We start from the raw sequence: 20,018 nt of genomic DNA, 5'->3' as shown, positions 1-20,018 counted from the left end.
TGGATTTCCAAATCTAAGGTGTCAAGAAGGCCAGCTTGGTGCTAATACTATAGCAGGAGATAGAAAATGAAACCAGTGTATGCACTGTTTTAAGACAATTAGAAAGCAGTCACTAATTCAGAAACCAATAAGACATCAAGGCAGCAGAACAGAAGGTGAGAGAGTGTGCCCTGTAAATTACCAAAGACAAAGTAATATCCATAGGTCTAAATTTCCATTTAATTCTAATACGTTGATATTAATGTATGCTTGATAATTCATAAGTTTAGTAGTTCACAACATTTTTAGAAAAGCATATGATACTAACATTCAAATAAGGCATTAAAGGAAGCTTTTGTAAATAATGAAATGTTTATTGTAATCCTTTTTAAAAGCCTTGGTACATTTTCAAAAGATCAACACTGAACTTTTAAAAATCAAAAGAAACAAAAGTAAGTTTTTTCCCCACAAAATACGTAAGAATCACTTGCTGGCATTTGTATTTTCAGTGATTGGAATAAAAATGGGCCAAATTTTCAAAGGCAGTTAATAACAGCTTGTACAATGTTTCATTTGTTTCATTTGACCTAGCACCAACTAAGTGTAGATACTGCCATTGAAGACATTGTCTGATTTCTCCTTAACCTCTCATATTACCTCATTCTCCCCACCAGGCTACAGTACATAAGCGTGTATCCTGTCGCCCCACTAAAGAATCAAATCATCTTCATTTAAAAATGGCTGCTTGGATTACATTCACTGGCAGATTCTTCCCCTTTAAGGTAGAATAGCAGTGAACACTAGTAGGTGTCACCTTCTTTGATTAGGAGTAAAGAAGTCTTCCAAGCAAAATCAATTAGTTTCCTGGTTTTTTTAAACATGTTATGTAAATCCTGTAATTGCTACACCTATTTACGAATTAAGATTGTTATGTATGTCAAGTGAATTTTCCCCAGGCAAACCTGATCTATTTCTTAATGACAAAGTGTGCTTACTTTACCTAGTACCCTAGGTTTTCTTTTATGTTTTTTTCTTTTTTTGGTTGTAGTTTAATTTGTTACTCATTAAGGCAGATCATACATTTAGATCAAAAAGAGAAACTGGCAAGTAGTTCCCAAAGCACACATTTCTTAACCTGAGTAACATCTGAAAAGACAAGTATTTGATAAATTTTCTACTGAAAATTCAACTATGGTGCTTTGCAAGAACTTATGGTGTCAATCTCTAACAAATATCCCTCGGTACTCAAGTATTTTCAAGAGAAAATAAGTCACAGGAAAATATATTTTCCTATATGCTAACTGATACATTTTTATAGCAAATTGAAATTTTAGAGTAAACAGTATGTTTAACAACAAAATGCAGCATATATGGCTATTATAAGTTTGCTAGTGTAAAATGTAAAAAAATTAACAAACAGAAACCTTAATTAAAATAGTCAGAAGACCAGAAGGGGGAGCCCTCATGCCTTGTGAAGAGAGTGGAGCCCAACAGGAAGAAGACAGACTCTTCTTTCCAGGCAAGGACTCAGCCAATGAAAAGCCATGCACTCTTGGTTTACTACAGCCCTCCCAACTTCCTTTTACCCTCTATAAAAGCATTCTCATTCCCTTGCTGTGCAGAGGATTTGCACACCATGGCTCATTTGCACATGTGGCTCACCATTGTTACAGACCCCAAATTGCAATTCTCTACTGATTTGAGATAATCCCATTTTTGCTGGAGAAATATCTGGCAGTCTGTTTGTTTTAGTTAGGTCATTAAAAGGCAGCAGTGAACTTTCATCCTGCAACTAATCTATAAGTCCAGTTGCTTTTTTTTCTGGAATTTTATAGACATAGTGTCCCATACAACTTTACCACAGTGCTAGAGATCTCTTTTTTTGGCATCGGTCTACACAAAAGCCTCTGATAAGATGCTTTCCATAAATGACTTAGAATTTTTTTTTACTTTTCCAGAAAAATAAGGAAATTTTATCAACCACTTTTCTTCTGAACAAAAGTTTAGATTATTACTAATTGCTCTTTTAATTATGCTCAAGATTTTTCAAGTTAAGACACCTCTGGTATTTTTCAATTGCACACCCATAGAAGATAATAAAACACACTAGATATTTCAAAAGAAGAATCTTTCTCTATGACTCATTTGGCACATCCTTAATTTCCAGAATAAAATCAGTAGAAATGAAACTAATACAATTGTCAAAGAATTTATACATGCAAGATTCTTAGGACAAGGAACTTCTAAATGCACAGAGGAGCTTCTGCTCATCTTATGTTATACGCACTTTTTCTCATGGAGTAACTGGTGCTTTCTCGTTTATTTGTGGAATTTTGGTTTGTAAGAACGCATATACATGTGGCCAGATCTTGTTGGTTTCTGTTCCAGAGAATGTTTCCAACACCCCTTTTTTCCTAAAGATGATAAAAAAGAAATAGAAAAAGACAAGTCTGACACCACAAAAAAAGAAAATCACAGGTCAATGTTACGGATGAACATAAATGCAAAAATCCTCAACAAAATGTTAGCAAACCAAATTCAACAATAAGGATCATACACCATGATCAAATGGGACTTATCCCAGGAATGCAGAGATGGTTACTATCTGAAAATATGTGATATATTACATTAATAAATTGAAGAATAAAATCACATGATCATCTCAATAGATGCAAAATAGCTTTTGACAAAATTCACAATAAATTTATGATAAAAATGCTAAACAATGTGGGTATGGAGGGAACATAACTCTGTAATAAAGGCCACCTATGACAAATCAACAGCCAACATCATACTCAACAGTGAAAAGCTGAAAGCATTTCCTCTAAGATCAGAAACAAGAAAAGGATGCTCACTCTTCCCACATTTACTGAACATAGCATTGGAAGTCCTAGCCACAGCAAGCAGACAAGAGAAAAAAAAGGAATTCAAATTGGAAAAGAAGAAATAAAACTGTCACTGTTTACAGATGACATGATACTATATATAAAAAATCCTAAATATGCCACCCAAAAACTAGTAGAACTAATAAATGAATTCAGTAAAGTTGCAGGATACAAAATTAATACTAAAGAAATCTGACGCATTTGTATACACTAATTGTAACAAACTATCAGAGAAATTAAGAAAACAATCCCACTTACAAATGCATCAAAAAAATAAAATACTAGAAATAAATCTAACCAAGGACGTAAAAGACCTATACTTGGCAAACTATAAGGCATCAACTAAAGAAACTGAAAACAACACAAACAAATGGAAAGATAAACTGTGTTCATGGATCGGAAGAATTAATGTTGTTAAAAATGACTATACTACCCAAGGCAATCTACAGATACAATGCAATCTCTATCAAAACACCAATGACATTTTTCACAGAACTGGAACAAAAATGTTAAAATTGGTATGGAAATACAAAAAGACTTCTAATAGCCAAAACAGTCTTGAGAAAGAACAGAGCTGGAGGACTCAGGCTCCCTGACTTCAGACTATACTATAATGCTACAGTTATCAAAACAGTATAGTACTGGCACAAAAATAGCAACATAGATCAATGGAACCAAACAGATAGCTCAGAAATGAACCTACACTTATGTGGTCAATTAATCTATGACAAAGGAGGCAAGAATATACAGTGGGGGAAAAATAGCCTCTTCTGTAAATGGGGCCAGGAAAACTGGACAGCTACATGCAAAAGAATCAGACTGGACTATTTTCTCACACCATATACACAAATAAACTCAAGATGGACTAAAGACTTAAGTGTAACACCTGAAACCATAAAACTACTAGAAGAAAACATAGGCAGTATGCTCTCTGACATCAGTCATAACTATTTTTTTGGGTATGTCTCCTCAGGCAAGAGAAATAAAAGCAAAGTTAAACAAATGGGACTACATCAAACTAAAAAGCTTTTTCACAGCCAAGGAAACTATCAACAAAATAAAATGGCAGCCTACTGAATGGGAGAAGATACTTGCAAACAATATATCTGATAAGGGGTTAATATCCTATATATATATATAAACTCATACAACTCAACATCCAAAAAACAAAGAACCTGATTAAAAAAATGGGCAGAGGACCTGAGCAGACATTTTTCCAAAGAAGACACACAGATGGCCAAGAGACACATAAAAAGATGTTCACCATCACTAGTCATCAGGAAATGCAAATCAAAACCAAAATGACCTGACCAAAACCATACCTTTTATCAAATTGCTTTTATCAAAAAGCAAAAAAATAAAATAACAAGTGTTGATGAGGATGTGGAGAAAAAGGAACCCTCATGCACGGTTGGTGGAAATGTAAATTGGTGCAGGCACTAGGAATAAAGTGTAGAGGTTCCTCAAAAAATTAAAAATAGAATTACAGTATGATCCAGAAATTCTACTTCTGGTTTTTATCAAAGAGAAAAAAAAAACTTGAAAAGCTATATGCACCCCCATGTTCACGGTAGCATTATTTACAAAAGCCTAGATATGGAAACAACCTAAGTGTGCATCAGTGGAGGAATGCATAAAGAAGATGTAGTATGTACATACAGTGTAATATTATTCAGCCATTTAAAAGAATAAAATTTTGTCATTTGCAAAAACATGGATGCACCTAGAGGGTATTATGCTAAATGAAGTAAGACAGAGAAATACAAATATTGTATCATTTCGCTTATATGTGGAACCTAAGAAACAAATGAATAAACATAACAGAACAGAAACAGACTCAGATAGAGAACAAACTGGTGGTTGCCAGAGGGGAGGGAGGTAGGGGAATAAGGAAAATAGGTGAGGAAGATTAAGAGGTACAAACTTCTGGTTATAGAATAAATGTCATGGGGATGTAATGTACATCATAAGGAATAGAGTCAGTAATACTGTATTAATTTTGTATGGTGACAGATGGTAGCTAGACTTGTGATCATTTGGTAATGTATAAAAATACTGAATCACTGTATTGCACACTGGAGACTAATATAATATTGTATGTCAATTATACTTCAATTTTAAGAAAAGGAAAGAAAACACCCGCAAGCACAGAGACCTGAGTCTTCCTAATGAGCTTTTCAAAGTGATTCTTAAAAGATGATAGTGTGGATTTAAGGGTCTCAGTAAGTATAGGTCTGTGTAATGAAGAGAGAAAGGCACTTGGCTGGGTGTTGGAAAACAGATTTTAGTTTCAGTTATGCCCTCTGGCTAACAGAAATGGTTACTTAAAAAATAAGAGCACCTGTCAATTTTTTTTTAGCATATTCTAAGTGCTTTACATATAATAGTTCATTTAATCCTTTTTAAAATCCATTTCCTTATTTACTGATAAAACTATTAAAAATGTAAGGTATTAGCTCAAATCACCAAAACGGTAGGTTTCCAAACATAGTGCCTTCCAGACACCAGAACACCCTTGGCTTTCTCTGTCTACTTATGCATTTGCAAAACAGCTTTCTAATACTTGATTATCCTTCCTTCTTTTCACCTAGGTTTATTTTTTTCCTCTATGCTCTCCTTCTGAATTTTAGAGGAAAGGGGAATAAAAAAAGTGTTGTTTTTATTGGGTTTCCTGTTTGGTTTCTCCATTTCTTCCAGGCAGATTTGTCTGGATCGTTACCAGCAGCCAAAGCCTATTCATTCCACTTTCCTGGAGGTTCGATGGTGAGGAGAATCAGAATCCAGGGGCTGCTTTCAAAACACAGACTCCTGCCAGTGATTCTGGCATTCCTCTTGTTTACCCTTCTCCAACCTCACTCATACACACACTGGCTTAAAGGCTTCATAAGAACAAATAAAGAACTCGGGTATATTGCTTTCTAAAAATAGGATCAGTCATACCTCTGTAACCTTTCCACTAGATTTTAAGATGTTTCACTGGGGACAAAAGTATTCCTTTCTGAGTACCTCATAAGATTGGTTACAGTTAAGACTAAAATAATTCCCACTGTTTTCTTTGTAAGAAACATCTGCTAAAGCCCTCCTGCTTCTAAATTCACAGCCATCTTGTTAAGTTTCTTAACTGCTGTAAGCCTCTTGAAGAGACATCTTAAAATCAAGCCAATGTCACAAGTGGGTTAATTACTGGGGGAACAACTATAGGCACCTTTTCAATCCTAAAGCTGTACTTTGGATGAACATTTGTCACCTGAATTTCTATGGAATAAAATAGAATCAGCTTCAGCTATCAGTCCTCTAAAGAGTAAGAGCATCCTGTTGCTTATAAACACATCTAATTGTGCTATCAAATGTCCCACAGCTGAGAAGAGTTCTAAAAACAATACAACTGTCAGTATTTTAAAATTACAATGCTGACTCTTGCTAAGGTTGTTGCCAATGCCACTTTACACTGTTGGTTAAGTCCAGTTCTAGTTCTGTGCACAGGAGCTTAGAAGGAAATGCTTCAATTAATAGCAAGAGGGACAAAAGCCAGAAGCCTAGAAAGACTAGGGTATCTCCTGAGACAGTGACCTGGGCCATCCACTTCATCTCAGCTTTCCCCAACTTTCCTTCCCATGTTTTACAGAACTAATCCCTACAGCCAGTGTACTTCCACTGCATTCGGTTATTACCTCTATTAATAGCCTGGCAGTGTTATTATCAGCTCAGGAACAATGTGTTCTCCCTTCTTCTGGTTACTTTTGAATGAATAACAAACTCCTCTTGGGAAACAATCTCTTCACCAAACTCAGTCTATGAGATTGGAATGAGACTGTCTCCACTTCCCAGCTTCCAGGATAGACATGATTAGAGCCAGTCAGTCTTAATTCCAGGACTTTTGCAGGCAGAGGCTCTCTTTTCTGCTGAGGTAAATGAACTGGTAGGAGATGAGCTCTAATGCTGAGGGGCTCACACAGGGAGAGCCCACCTGAGACTGAAGCTAACACAGGAAAATGGAGCTGAGTGAGACCGAGGCCTGATGACACCAAACACCTGGACCCAGCCATCTACCTTTGCACCTTTTAGTTACATGACCAGTAAATTTCCCTTTTGCATAAGCTAGTGTGAATTAGGTTCCTGATTGATATAAACACACCACATTGTATGATCAGTAGCGTTTACCCAGCACTCTGCGTCATAAAGGTGAGTTTCTTTGGGGCTTGGCAGGAACTGGGTCTAGTTATCTGTGTGGACCAAGGGCCTGGCACAGTGTCAACAGAGTAAATAATAATTGTTACCACTGAGTGATTTACAGTGCCAGGGCTGTTGTAAGTCTCTACCTGGACTCTCTCACTTAATTTCCTTTACAACTCTATAAAGTAGGTACTATTCAATACTGATCTGACTTTACAAATGAAGAATTTGTGCACAGAGGTGAAAAGCCCTTGCCCAGGTCTACACAGCTGGTAATCTGCAGAGCCTGGCTCATACAATCACCAAATTATAGCAACAACTACTATAGAAAGTGAATCGCCAACTTCCTTGTAATTTCACCCTCCAGAAATAACTATTAAAATAATTTGGAGACTGTTGCTTCAGATTTCACTGCATAGTTATCCCATTACAACAACAACAACAATAACAGGTAATTATATAGTGCTATGTGTCAGACACAATTCTAAGAAGTTACACATATTAACTCCATCTTTCGACTTTCTATTCTCACCTCTCTTTTACAGAGCAGAAAACAGAGTTAAGCAAGAGGTTTAATGCCAAGTTAATAAATGGCGAACTGGGATTTGAACTTAGGCTGTGTGGCTCCAGAGTCTGCTCTAACCACAACACTGGAAAGTCTTGGTGCTGAATCATTACTCAGGAAGTAAATAGACGAAAGTGGACATAATCAATCCCCTGTTAGCAGAGGGGAAAGGCTGAGTAAAGAAGCTGAACTGTTTCTTAGCCTGAGTCAAATACTAATTCAGTAGTGTTCCCAAATTTGTTGTGGGGTATGAATTCTCTCAAGGGCTAACAAAACCATATCAGAATATAAGCTTTTAAAGACTATTTGCCAAACAGATATCTGAGGATTAGTTGCCCTTTGAGACTCTTCTGTGCTGTTGTCACAGGTAGTGAGCACTATTAGGTTTGCCTCCCCAGCATTCATTCCAACCCTCCTGATACCAGACAGCAAAGTTTGGGAGAGACTGACCCACTCCCCACCCTGGGCGTGGACCAATCAGTGTAATCTCTCCCAACCCAGGGACTGGTTCAGGAATGGGCAGTACCCTGGGTCTAAAATGCAAGGCATTTCCTGACCACAGTGGCTGTTCAAGTTGGTTCAATCTAGAGCTTTTGTTCATTGGGGGAAAAGGGACCCCTTAGCCTTTCATAAAGATGACACTGTAGCTGTTCCTGACCAACTGTCTGCAACTATGCAGGAAGCCTATACAAAGCTGAGAGGATGGCAAAATTCTGATCAAACCTAGGGGCAACTGAAGTCCAAACTACCTTCTGGACTTCTCTGTTACATAAGCAAATACATTTCTGTCATCATTAAAACCAATTTGAGTTAGATCTAATGGTGCTTTAGCATTTTGACTGTAAAGCATGGATAATAAAAAATAATTTAGTGCTTCATCATACAAAATGATCTATCATACAAGTGCCTCATTTAAGAGAAATTCAGAAAAGTGACAGACTCACTGGTAGTATTCCAGGACGGGCTCTGTTTGGGCTTCGTAAGCCTTCAGTCTTTTGACAACTGTCTCTGGTCTATCATCCTCACGCTGAACAAGAGGTTCCCCAGTCAGATCATCAATGCCCTAAACAGGAGTTAGAAGACACTAGCATCAATAATACCATAGTTTTTAAGATTTTTATAGGTAGTTCAGACAGACATCTTATCTGTGCAAGCACCAAGCACAAAAATGTGCTTTTAAATAAATAGAATCAAATCCAAACCCAGGTCATTTCAACACAGAGCTATAAGACCCCAGGATCATTTCCACAGTGTCAGTCACCTTCTCCTTAGAGCAAAGGGTTTTCTAAGTGGTCTCTAAATATTTTCATATTATATATGTGCGAATACGTGTGTGTGTTTGTGTATGTGTGTGTGTATACATACACAGATTCAGCTACAGACTAGGAATTTCAGCTACAAGACCTAAATAAACCAAGCTAATCCCCACTGCCCCAACTTATAACACGCTCCCTAATGCAGAGTAGGAAATCAATCAATGCTTCTAAAGGAATAACAAATCCCTGTTGCTCCTGGGGACGCCTTTACTACTAAGCTAACTGGACTAGCCTAGCTGACTACACCAAGTACCCTGAAAATATGCCCTCAGGAGTTCTGGTCATCTAAGGGTATCCAAAGTCATCTGTGAGGGCAAGAGGTCTGGAAACCATCGACTACGTGGAAGGCAGAGTCAGTTCCAACACAACTACTCACCATGGTTTTGGGAGGGTTGAATTCAAGGTTGTAGACGCGGCCGCTGCCTGGATGGATCCAGCGAGCTGTGAGGCGCTGCTTGATAACCTCAAAGGGCACATTCAGATTAATCACTGTGTCTATCTGATGAGCTCTATCCAGGGCTTCTGCCTGTGGAAGTGTCCTTGGAAAGCCTTGAGAAATTAAAAAAAATGAACAAAGGAAGAAAGGGAAGAAGGAAGAAAATTCGTTAACATTGAGCAATCTGAACATAAGCAATTAACACCAGAAGATGGCTGGCCCAAAACACCAGGGTGGTAAATAGTAGCTCTCAGGCCCCCTGCCCACCACCTGGGATGTCTGTAGCCTGTGAAATGCTCACTCTCCTGTCTGCACACATCATTTTGGGTACCTGAAATATTCTCAATATTCCACTTACCATCCAACAGCCAGCTATACCGGGTGAGATTTTTCAACTCATGAAGGACCAACCGAGTCATGACATCATCTGGGATGAGCTTCCCTTGATCAATGAAAGTCTTGGCTAACACACCAATTTCTATAGCAGAGGCAGGAAAAAATGCAAATCAGCAAGAGCATTTATTTGTTCTGTCCCATTCTAGGCCTCGGGGAACCTGTTTGCCTAAAGAAGACCTCTGGGTAGCACACTCAGATGAAAATATGCATCATCAACTTTTGTGATAAAAACAGAGGGAACAAAATAATCTGCCTATTTCAAAATTTCCGTTATGTCAAAATATGTAAACGTAAAAATAATGGAAAGCTATAGACCAATATGTTAACAGTAGTCATTTCTGTGTGATAGAATTGTGATTTTTTTTTTACATATTTGCACTTTTCTGTACTTTCTAAATTTTCTATCAGAAAAAAAAATATATATAAGGGGGAGGGAAATAGCTCAGTGGTAGTGCCTGCTTAGCATGCATGAGGTCCTGAGTTCAATCCCCAGTACCTCTATTAAAAAAAAAACACAAAAGCAGCAGCTAAAAAAAAAAGAAAAATATTGAGAAAAAAATATATAGACTAACTGAAATTATTTTTTTTTAAAAAGAAGTTGAAATAATCATTATTTTAAGTGGCTCAGTTTAAGTGCCTGCAATCATGTTACTGTAGAGCTTTTTCTTATCCTCTAAAATAGATCCTGCCGTCACAATTCAGTTTTTGACCAGATTAGCACCATAATTATGTTACATTTTTATTAATAAAACACCATGGAAAAGAATTTATGAACAATCTAAACATATTACCCAGGGGGGTGGGGTATAGCTCAGTGGTAGAGAGCATGCTTAGCATGCACGAGGTCCTGGGTTCAATCCCCAGTACTTCCATTAAATAAATAAATGAATGAATAAATGAATAAATAAATAAATATATTAAATCTAATTGTCTCCCCGCCAAAAACATAAAAATATTACCCACAACTAAATGTCATTCTTACACGATAGTATTTTAATTCCTCATCAACTCTTACCAAACTATTTATATATATTCCAAATTATAATACCACTGTAATAATCTGTGTACTTATAGTTTTGTGATCTTTTTTCACTTAGTATCATTGTGTAAATACTTTTCAGTGATTTTATATATTCATTTAGTCATTTTTGGTAACTGTAATACTCCATAAATATATATCTATGTTATATCTCTCTCTATATGTATTTATATATTTATATAGATATATACGCACTCTATCACGGCAGTACACACTGTTGGTCATTTAAACTCTTTAAATTAGTCTTGATTTTTCCCTATCACTGCTGCTTTTAAAGATCTTAACACTCTTTTTCTTTTCCTTCTTTCTTTTTTTTGCGGGGGGTGGGGGTGCTTCTAAGTTATTTCTGATGGATAAATTCTCAGGAGTCAGAGATAAAAAGAGCAAAAGTTTATGACTGTTTTCATAATTCTTAGTATGAGTTGACATACTGACTTCAGAACAGATTCTAGATTGTCAAATCCGTGAAACTTTGGATTTCTAACTAAGCACATTACTTGCATGAAAACTGGCTGCCATTTGACAGGTGTACTGCCAGGGTTTCCAAACAGCTTCTGGAAGAGGCCCTAAGTTCCGAGAGCACTCAGGACTCACTAAAATGCCCTCTTGGAAAGGTCCACAAACATATGTGTGCACCTCTGTCATCAGGATTCTGACCACTGCTCTGGGGGACATAGAGCTCCAACTTATTTACAGTGTTTGGGAGAAAACTTGGAATTCTCCAGGGCTGAGTCCGCAAAACTGCTATTGGACCCTCCCCTCCCTTTTCACTCTTCAGGCCAAGCCCTCTTCTAAACCCCCAACTAATGGCAACAAAATGGATTGACAGGGGATTAATAAAGTACTTAATTTCATATTAAGTATAAGAATAGCCTTAGGAAAAGATGATCTGTTCTTGCCACTTCAACATTGTACCATAGACTGCAGCCAAGTCAATCAGTCCAGAAAAAGAACTAAAAGACATCCAGAAAGGAACAGGTAAAATAATGTATTTGCAGATGATATGATCTTGTATATAGAAAATCCTAAGGAATCTACTAAAAAACTATTAGAACTAATAAATGAGTTTAGCAAAATTGCAGGGTACAAGATCAACAGTATGTAAAAATGAACAATACGAAAATGAAATTAAGAAAATTCCATTTACAACTGTGTCAAAAAGAATAAAAAACTTGGCAATGTACCTTTTAAAAAAAGTTCAAAACTGGTAGTCTGAGAACTACAACACTGTTGTTAGAAACTAAAGACATAACTGAATGGAAAGGCAGCTCATATTCATGGATTTGAAAAGTTAATATTAAGATGGCAATATTCCCTGAAAATGATCTATAGATTCAATGCAATCCTATCAAAATTCCAGTTGGTGTCTTTGCAGAAATTGACAAAATGACTGTAAATTTCATATGGAAATACAAGGGACCCAGACTAGCTGAAACAATCTTGAAAAAGAAGAACTGTGTTGGAGGGCACACACTTTAGATTTCAAAAGACTGTTGGAACTATAAAGATAGACATACAGATTAATGGAACAGAATTGAGAGCCCAGAAGGAACCCCTTACATTTACGGTCAATTGATTTTCTACAAGGATACCAAGACAGTTCCCTGGGGGAAGGAATAGTCTTCTCAATAAATGGTGCTGGGACAACTGAATATCCATCTACAAAATAAGTTAGGTTAGGTGGACCTGTACCTAACACCATATAAAAAAATTAACTCACTATGTATCATAGACCTAATTGTAAGAGCTAAAACTACAAAACTCTTAACTGGACTTCATTAAAATTTCACACTTTCATGCTTCAAAAACACCATAACAAAAGTGAAAAGACAATCCACTGAATGGGAGAACATTTCTGTAAATCATGTATCTAATAAGGAACCTTTATCTAGAGTATCTAAAGTAATGTTACAACTCAACAATAAAAAGACAACACATATTTTTTAAAAGGGCAAAGGATCTGAATACAAAAAGCAGATACACAAATGGCCAATAAACACTTGGAGAGATGTTCAACATCATTAGTCATTAAGGAAATAACAAGTGGAAACCACAGTGAGTTACCACTTCACACTCACCAGGCTGGCCATAATCAAAAATACATAACAAGGGTTGACAAGAATGCTGAGAAACTGAAACCCCTACACAATGCTGGCAGGATTATAGATGGTATAGCCAAATGGGAAAACAGTGTGGCAATTTTTCAAAAGGTTAAACAGAGTTAAATGACATAGCAATTCCACTCCTAGGTTTATTTTTCAAAAGAAATAAAAACATAAGTTCACATAAAAACATGTATGAAATGTTCAAGGCAACATTATTCACAATAGCCAAAAAGTGGAAACAACCCAAATGTTTATCAAATGACAAGTGGATAAATAAAATGTGGTATACTCATAAAATTATCTATTTAGCCATAAAAAAGAAGTACTGATACACGTTACAAAGTGTATGAACTCTGAAAACATGCAAAGTGGAAAAATCTAGACACAAAAGCCAGACATAATTCCATTTAGATGAAACGTTCAGAGTAGGCAAATCTATAGAGACAGAAGGAAGGTCAGTGGTTGCCCAGGGCTGGGAGCATGGGGGAAAATGAGGAGTGACTGCTAACGGGAATAGGGTTCCTTTTGGGGTAGAAAAAAGTCCTAAAATTGGTTGTGGTGATGGCTGCATAATTCTGAATAGGATAAAAAACAATGAATCATACTTTAAGAGGGTTAATTTATGGCATGTGAATTATATCTCAATAAAGATGTTTAAAAAAAGGGAAAGATGAAAAATACCGAGTAGGCAAAACAAAAGAAAAAGCCACTCACAATCCCAACACTACTCAGAGACAATTATCATTAAAACTGTTAATATTAAAAACGTCCAAATATTTTGTTTCGTGACTAGATAGTCCTATGCATAGTCTAATAATCTTTTTCATTATCATTAATAAATTTCTATATCAAAAAACATTTATTTATAAAAATTATTAAAATCTGAAGCCTGTCATGCTTCATTTAAAGGAAAAATAAAAAAAGATTCAACTCTATGTCAAAGTCTAAGCCATTTGTTTATTACATTTCAAGTTTTTACCCACTTCCAAAATTATGCAAGAATTTGTCCAGCATATTTTTTGAACATTTAGTAAATTTTTATTCCCTTGACTGCCTATCATTTAATACTGTATATAAATAGACTCCTCATTAAAAAATGATTTCCTTTTAGATTCAAAAAAGTTAATTTGGGAGCTTCCAGACCTACAAAACACAAAAAGCTAGTTTAGATGCTGATTTTTTTTTTTTTGGTAGGGGGGAGGTAAATTAGGTTTACTTATTTATTTATTCTTAGAGGACTGAACCCAGGACCTCATGCATGCTAAGCATGCACCCTACCACTTGAGCTATACCCTCCCCCTACAAAGGAACTAGTTTAAACGTGTATTATTCAAAATAAACTAATCTATAAAGTTACACACAAATAAAAATGGAAGAGGAAGGTTAAAGGAAAACAGGGAAGGATTAAAACTAACGTCTAATTTTAAGGATAATAATCAAATTCTAAAACATGGAAACATTAATCTGAGAGATGGTGTTTGTATTATATAAAAAGCCATTTTTAATTCTGTATCTCCTTTTAATGTCTGGTCATTCTTATAACACTACCCAAACCAACCACACCTCATATCTGAGTAAGCTGGAAACAAAATTGTCTGAGCAAGTATGAAGTACAAAAGAGAGGCCTGACCAACTGTAAATACAGTTCTCTTCAATATATGCCAAGAGAAAGGGCTACAGAGAATTAACCTAGTTCCTGCCAAAATTGCTTTTAACATTGTTATAACATACATAAAATTTTAATAACACGTTTAAGCAAAACAAAATAAAACTAGAAGAACTAGAGGGAATGAGTCAAATGATAGCTTTACACCCAATCAAGGGCTTAAAAAAAAACTTTCTCAAATAATTAGAGGCTCTGAGTCAACACAGTGGTTACCGCTAGGGGACAGGAAGGAGATGTGATGGGTGGGCATAGATGGGGACCCCAAAGAACTGGTGGGCAAATAAGTATTCATTTTATTCTTCTTCTAACCATCATACAAATTATAATACCTTCATGCATGGGATATTTCATGAGAATTATATACTGAAAATCAAAACCTCCCTTGACATTGGTCCTCCCTCCAACCATCACCCAATCTGACTCCTCTTCAGTGAAGAACCTAGAAAGAATTCCTATTCCAGGTCTACAGTCCTCCCATCCCTACTCTGCTTCAGGACAAAATCTCAACTAAGAACTATACAAAAGCCCAAGTGGCTCTGGCCTCATCTTAACTCTCCCCCACTTACCTTCCTGCCATTTGCACCCCACCCTCAAACCATGGCCGCAGCAAGAGCCCCGCATACTCTGGGTCCTCCTAGTCTTTGCACAAGCTTCTTTCCCCCCTCTGTTGTCTGATAAGCTCTCACTCATCTTTCAAGATACATCTTAAGGGGCCCTTCATGGTGCGGTGTCCTTGAACCTCCAAGGTAACCAAAGTTTCTCCTCTGAACTTCTGTAATGTCACAGACTGGTCTCTGTTGGAGCATTTATCACACTGCTGAAACTATCTATTTATACATTGGTATGGACTGAATTTTGTCCCTTAAAATCTATATGCCCAAGCCCTGACCCCCAGTGTGGCTGTCTTTAAAAATGGGGCCCTTAAGGAGGTACTTAAGGTTAAATGAGGTCATAAAGGGGGACCTTAATCCAATGTGACTGGTGTCCTTATAGAAGAGGAAGAGACATCTGGAATGTACACAACAGAGGAAAGGCCACATGAGGACACAGTGAGAAGGTGGCCATTTGCAAGCCAGGAAGAAAAGCTGCACCAGAAACCAACCCTGCTGGCACTTTGATCTTGGATTTCTAGTCTCCAGAACTAGGAGAAAATAAATTTCTACTGTTTAAGCTGCCTGGTCTGTTTTACTCTGTTATGGCAGCCTGAGTAAACTACTGGCCACCTGCCTACCCATGTTCTGATTGTGAGCACCTCCAGTGAAAGATTTGTCCCTGTATCTCCAGTATCCAGCACATACTGGGTGCCTGACAAATTCACGGATGTATGGATGGAGAGAAGAGCTGCCTGGATTATCCTGGATTCTAGCCATGGAATTGTTAAGTGGTCTAACTTATTTTGTTTGAAAAAAAAAAAAGAAATGGAGCAATCCTTATGGAAAGCAATATTGTTAAACGTAGAAAATACTATATACAGTTTACTATCACTTGTATAAAAAAGAAAACAAAAAAACAGACAAGAGGTAAACAGTGGATTATATGTCCATGAAATAGCTCTGGAAGGATCTTTTCACTAAATTTCCTTTTGGAATTCCAAACCATGTAAATGTATTGCCTATTACAAATAAAAAATTTTGCCATTGCAGAAACATTATGCTCTACTGTTAGTATCACTCTAATTAGGCACATCTATGCTGCATGGGTGTATATAATAGAAGTTATGTTAGACATACATACAGAATCTTGAGAGCCGACAGAGGCTTTGAGGATTACCTCTTGAGCTCAATTCCCCAATTTACAAATGAGGACAAATGAGATTCAAAACGGGTAGTCATCTAGTCCAGGAGTATGTCTTTGAGAAGCGCTAACCTGCAGTGCAGTTTCTCAAACTTTGGGCAATCATACGGCAACCTTACAATCGCTGCCATAACTGAACTATTATTTCCTATTTTCTTCAAATGATTCAGTTTTTCAATTTAATAAGCTATAATGTTCATGAAATTAAAGGATTGTGCCAGTTATTATTTTTCAAATATACTTTGAAATAAAAATTTTTATTAATTTTTTAATTTGAACTTTATTTTTGAGATTAAAAATTTTTTCTCTATCTGAAATTATCTCATGAATCTCAATTAGGGAAATACTGCATAATGGAAAGAGTAATTTAACTGGCATACAAGGAGATTTGGGTGTTCACCCTTGTCTCCCAGTAACTACTGTTTATTATTGAGCAAGTTCTTTAACCTCTCTTGAACTCAGTTTCCTCATCTTCAAATATGAGGGCTGGACTAATGACAAAGGGACAGACTCAAGTTCCCTGACTCCAGAGTTCAGTGATCATCTACAGTTACTTCAGGTTTGCTGCCGTCAACAGGTTGCCTCATAATTCCAGTGTCTTTATCACATCCGCTGGGGTGCTTTTAAACTTTACCTATAAAATACAGCACCATCATGAAACAGTGGTTGGAAAGTAAATTGACACTGTCCTTCCTTAGCAGTACTTGATGGTACCATGCTTATAGAAATTCCACACTAGGGGATTTATTTAAAGAAAATAAGTAGAGACGTTGCCAAATGTTCATGTGCAAGCATAGTCATAACAGTATTAATTATAGCAAAGAATGGTTAACAACATAAGTGTACAATAGGAAAACGTTTAAAATAATAACTGTGCAATCTTGATGAAATTAAACATGATTTTAAAGATGCTTAATGAGTGAATGTGCTCACAGTAAGGGAGAAAAAAGTATCTAACCAATCATTTAGAATATAACAATTATGTAAATACATACAAATGCAGCAGAGAAAAAAAGAGAAAAAAAACAACGTTAAGAAAAAGCCCCAAAGAATTAATTATAATTGTCTCTGGGTGGTGGAATCACAGAGGATTTAATTTTCATTTTTATATTTTCGTGAGATGTTTTTCTCACCTTATAATAATATACTTTACTCTTAATATCAAAAAACATTAAGCAGTTTTTTTTTTTGTGCAGGGAGGTAATTAGGTTTATTTATTTTTTAATGGAGGTACAGGGAATTGAACCCAGGACCTCGTGCATACTAAGCAGGCACTCTACCACCGAGCTATGCCCTCCCTCAGCAGTATTTTTTTTTTTTAAATAAAAGATTACACCTCTCCTTTGGCTCTGATCCTGTGGGAAATATCCATTCCATTCACAAATATTTATTGAGAATATATTCTTAGTCCTGAGATACAGAACATCTGTAATAACAATCTCATGACACCTCCTTAAACTCTGTTTTCTGTTTTCTTTGTTAAAGAATTGCCTGTAAAGACTAGAAAAAGCAGGCGCCTGAAGAACGATGAACATCTTTCCCAGAGATCCTCTTCTCCCTCCCTCTGGCCTCTTTCATGTTGTGCAGCCAGGAATAGGACAGCAGGAATGTTATAGGATGTTAAGGATAAACAAAAGCTTGTTTCTTTTTCTTTATTAAAAAAAATTTGTTGTTTGTTTTGTTTGTTTGTTTGTTTTGAGAGGGAGGTAATTAGGTTTATTTATTTTAATGGAGGTACTAGGGATTGAACCCAGGACCTTGCGCATGCTAGGCATGTGCTCTATCACTTGAGCTGTACCCTCCCCCATAAGAGGTTTGTTTCTTAATTAAAAAATTTTTTTTTTACTTAAAAGTAATGCTCTAAATTAAATTTTAAAAAATACTTCGTGTTTTCACAAATTCATGTATTTTTAACTCTTCACTGAAGGTGTTCTCTAACCACAGTTATGCTTCATTGCTGAGTTATTTTTCAGAGAATCGCTTAAGGATTCTTTAATCCTTTCCATTTTGGATAACCTTGCCCCAATCGGCTGCAGTACTGGAGACTGTTTTTATCATTACCTAACTACTATGTTGCGTCAAGAACACTTAGCAAGTGAGCCAAACAGTTTAACCTTATGAAAAGTTTAAAATACTTCAGGATTTTTAAAAGATCAATGTTAGAAGAGGAAAATAAAAGTAATAATTCACTGAACCAAAGAACTCCAAGAAACAAACTAAAAGCAGTGAAATGATTCTTCTTTTCATTTACATGTCAGTATTTTGAAACAAAAAAAATCCCATCTAGAAATAACCTATATAACCTATCAACAGGGGGTCAGTTAAATAAATCATAGTAGATTCAAAAATAGAAACCTATACAAACATTAAATAATGAAATGGATTACTATGTTTTCACGTAAAGATATCCCAGATAAAAAGTGAAAACACACTGGTGCAGAATACATATACAGTAGGATTACATATTGCATAAAATAAGTGACATACACATATGTGCTTATAAACATATTTCTATAAGGAAACATGTTACTGCTCCCCTCTGAAGAATGGGACTGAGGCAGGGAGTGAGAGAGGGCTTTACTTTAACTTCACATACTTTCTTAAGATATAATTTACATAAGATAAAATCCACCCATTGTAACGTGTACAGTTTGTTCAGTAGATTTTGTGCTGAGTTGTAAGAATTTATTTGGCGCGAGAAACTAAATCCTTCAGATAACCATGCATAAGAATACTTTCACGTCTAAGAAACCTCTGGGCGGGGCGGGTATCAAACATCTAAGCCAGTTCTGTGACAGCAACGACGGTAAGTAACACTCGACCTTCAGATTACGGGCGAAAGGTCAGAACCAGAACATCCCATGACGTTTAACAAAAAAAGAAAAGTAAAAAAAGAAAGAGCTAACAGTGCCAGGGGCAAGGCCAGGGGGAGAATAAGCCACACACAGCTCGATGGATCCTTAGGAGCGGCTGAGACTGGGGCTGGACTTGCCTCTGAAAACCACGTGGTTTCTTTAATCTTTTAACTTCGGACGTGTCCTAACTTCCTAGTTCCTTCCCTCAATAACCTACCTGAAGCTGTCCACGGAGACCAGAACTTTCGGGGAACGGTCGCTCAGCAGCCCGGGGCGACAACTGGGAGATGCTGCACCCCAAACCCTGGACCCGTATCCTCACTTTCCCCGCCAGGGCCCCTCCGCCCACAAATCCCCACCCGGGCGACAGAGCACGGCCACCCCTCCCGCCCGGGCTCCCACCTGTGCCCCGAAGCATATTGTCTCGGAGCAGGTCCCCGCTGGAGAGGTGCTTCAGCTCGAAGTGTTTGGTGATGCGCGAGGACACGGTGCCCTTGCCGGAGCCCGGCGCCCCCATTATCGCTGCACGCAGTAGCCGCGCAGACGCCCCCATGACCGCAAAGAGAGGCCCGGGCCTGGCTGCGCGCTCTCCCGCTCCGTGGCGCGGAGCCGGCCGGCTGGCAGCGATGCAAGCCGGTGACGACCTCAGCGCCCAGGCGCTTCCGGAAGTGAGGCGATAGCCGCCCCGGCGGTCCCGCCCGCGCCCCGCCGGGCTGCAGCGCCCGCCCCTCAGGACTCAGGGCACCCTCAACCGCGCGCACGCCCCGCCCCGCCCCGCCCAGCGCCGGCCGGCCCGCACAAAGCCGCGC

At 37.5% G+C, this 20,018-nt stretch overlaps 1 protein-coding gene across 1 annotated transcript; it reads right to left on the bottom strand.

Moving 5' to 3' along the window:
- Nucleotides 1–332: 332 nt before the first annotated feature.
- On the bottom strand, nt 333–19,906 carry AK3 (adenylate kinase 3). The gene is made up of 5 exons (XM_006208139.4): nt 19,612–19,906; nt 9,713–9,832; nt 9,295–9,467; nt 8,547–8,665; nt 333–2,393 (listed from the first exon to the last, which is right to left on the bottom strand). Exons 1-5 carry the CDS (start codon nt 19,760–19,762, stop codon nt 2,273–2,275), a joined length of 684 nt encoding a protein of 227 aa, XP_006208201.1. The 5' UTR covers nt 19,763–19,906; the 3' UTR covers nt 333–2,272.
- Nucleotides 19,907–20,018: the final 112 nt, after the last annotated feature.

Source organism: Vicugna pacos, chromosome 4 (genome assembly GCF_048564905.1).
Source record: "Vicugna pacos chromosome 4, VicPac4, whole genome shotgun sequence".
NCBI classification, from domain to species: domain Eukaryota; kingdom Metazoa; phylum Chordata; class Mammalia; order Artiodactyla; family Camelidae; genus Vicugna; species Vicugna pacos.
This window is presented reverse-complemented; position numbering and strand designations above follow the sequence as displayed.

Bases quoted from the DNA above. Each gene is read 5' to 3' on its own strand.
- AK3 (XM_006208139.4), bottom strand. From the start codon at position 19,762: ATGGGGGCGTCTGCGCGGCTACTGCGTGCAGCGATAATGGGGGCGCCG. The intron at 9,468-9,712 runs GTAAGTGGAATA...TAATTTCTCAAG, and splicing joins GTATAGCTGGCTGTTGGATG to GCTTTCCAAGGACACTTCCA. The intron at 8,666-9,294 runs GTGAGTAGTTGT...ACTCCTGTTTAG, and splicing joins TCAACCCTCCCAAAACCATG to GGCATTGATGATCTGACTGG.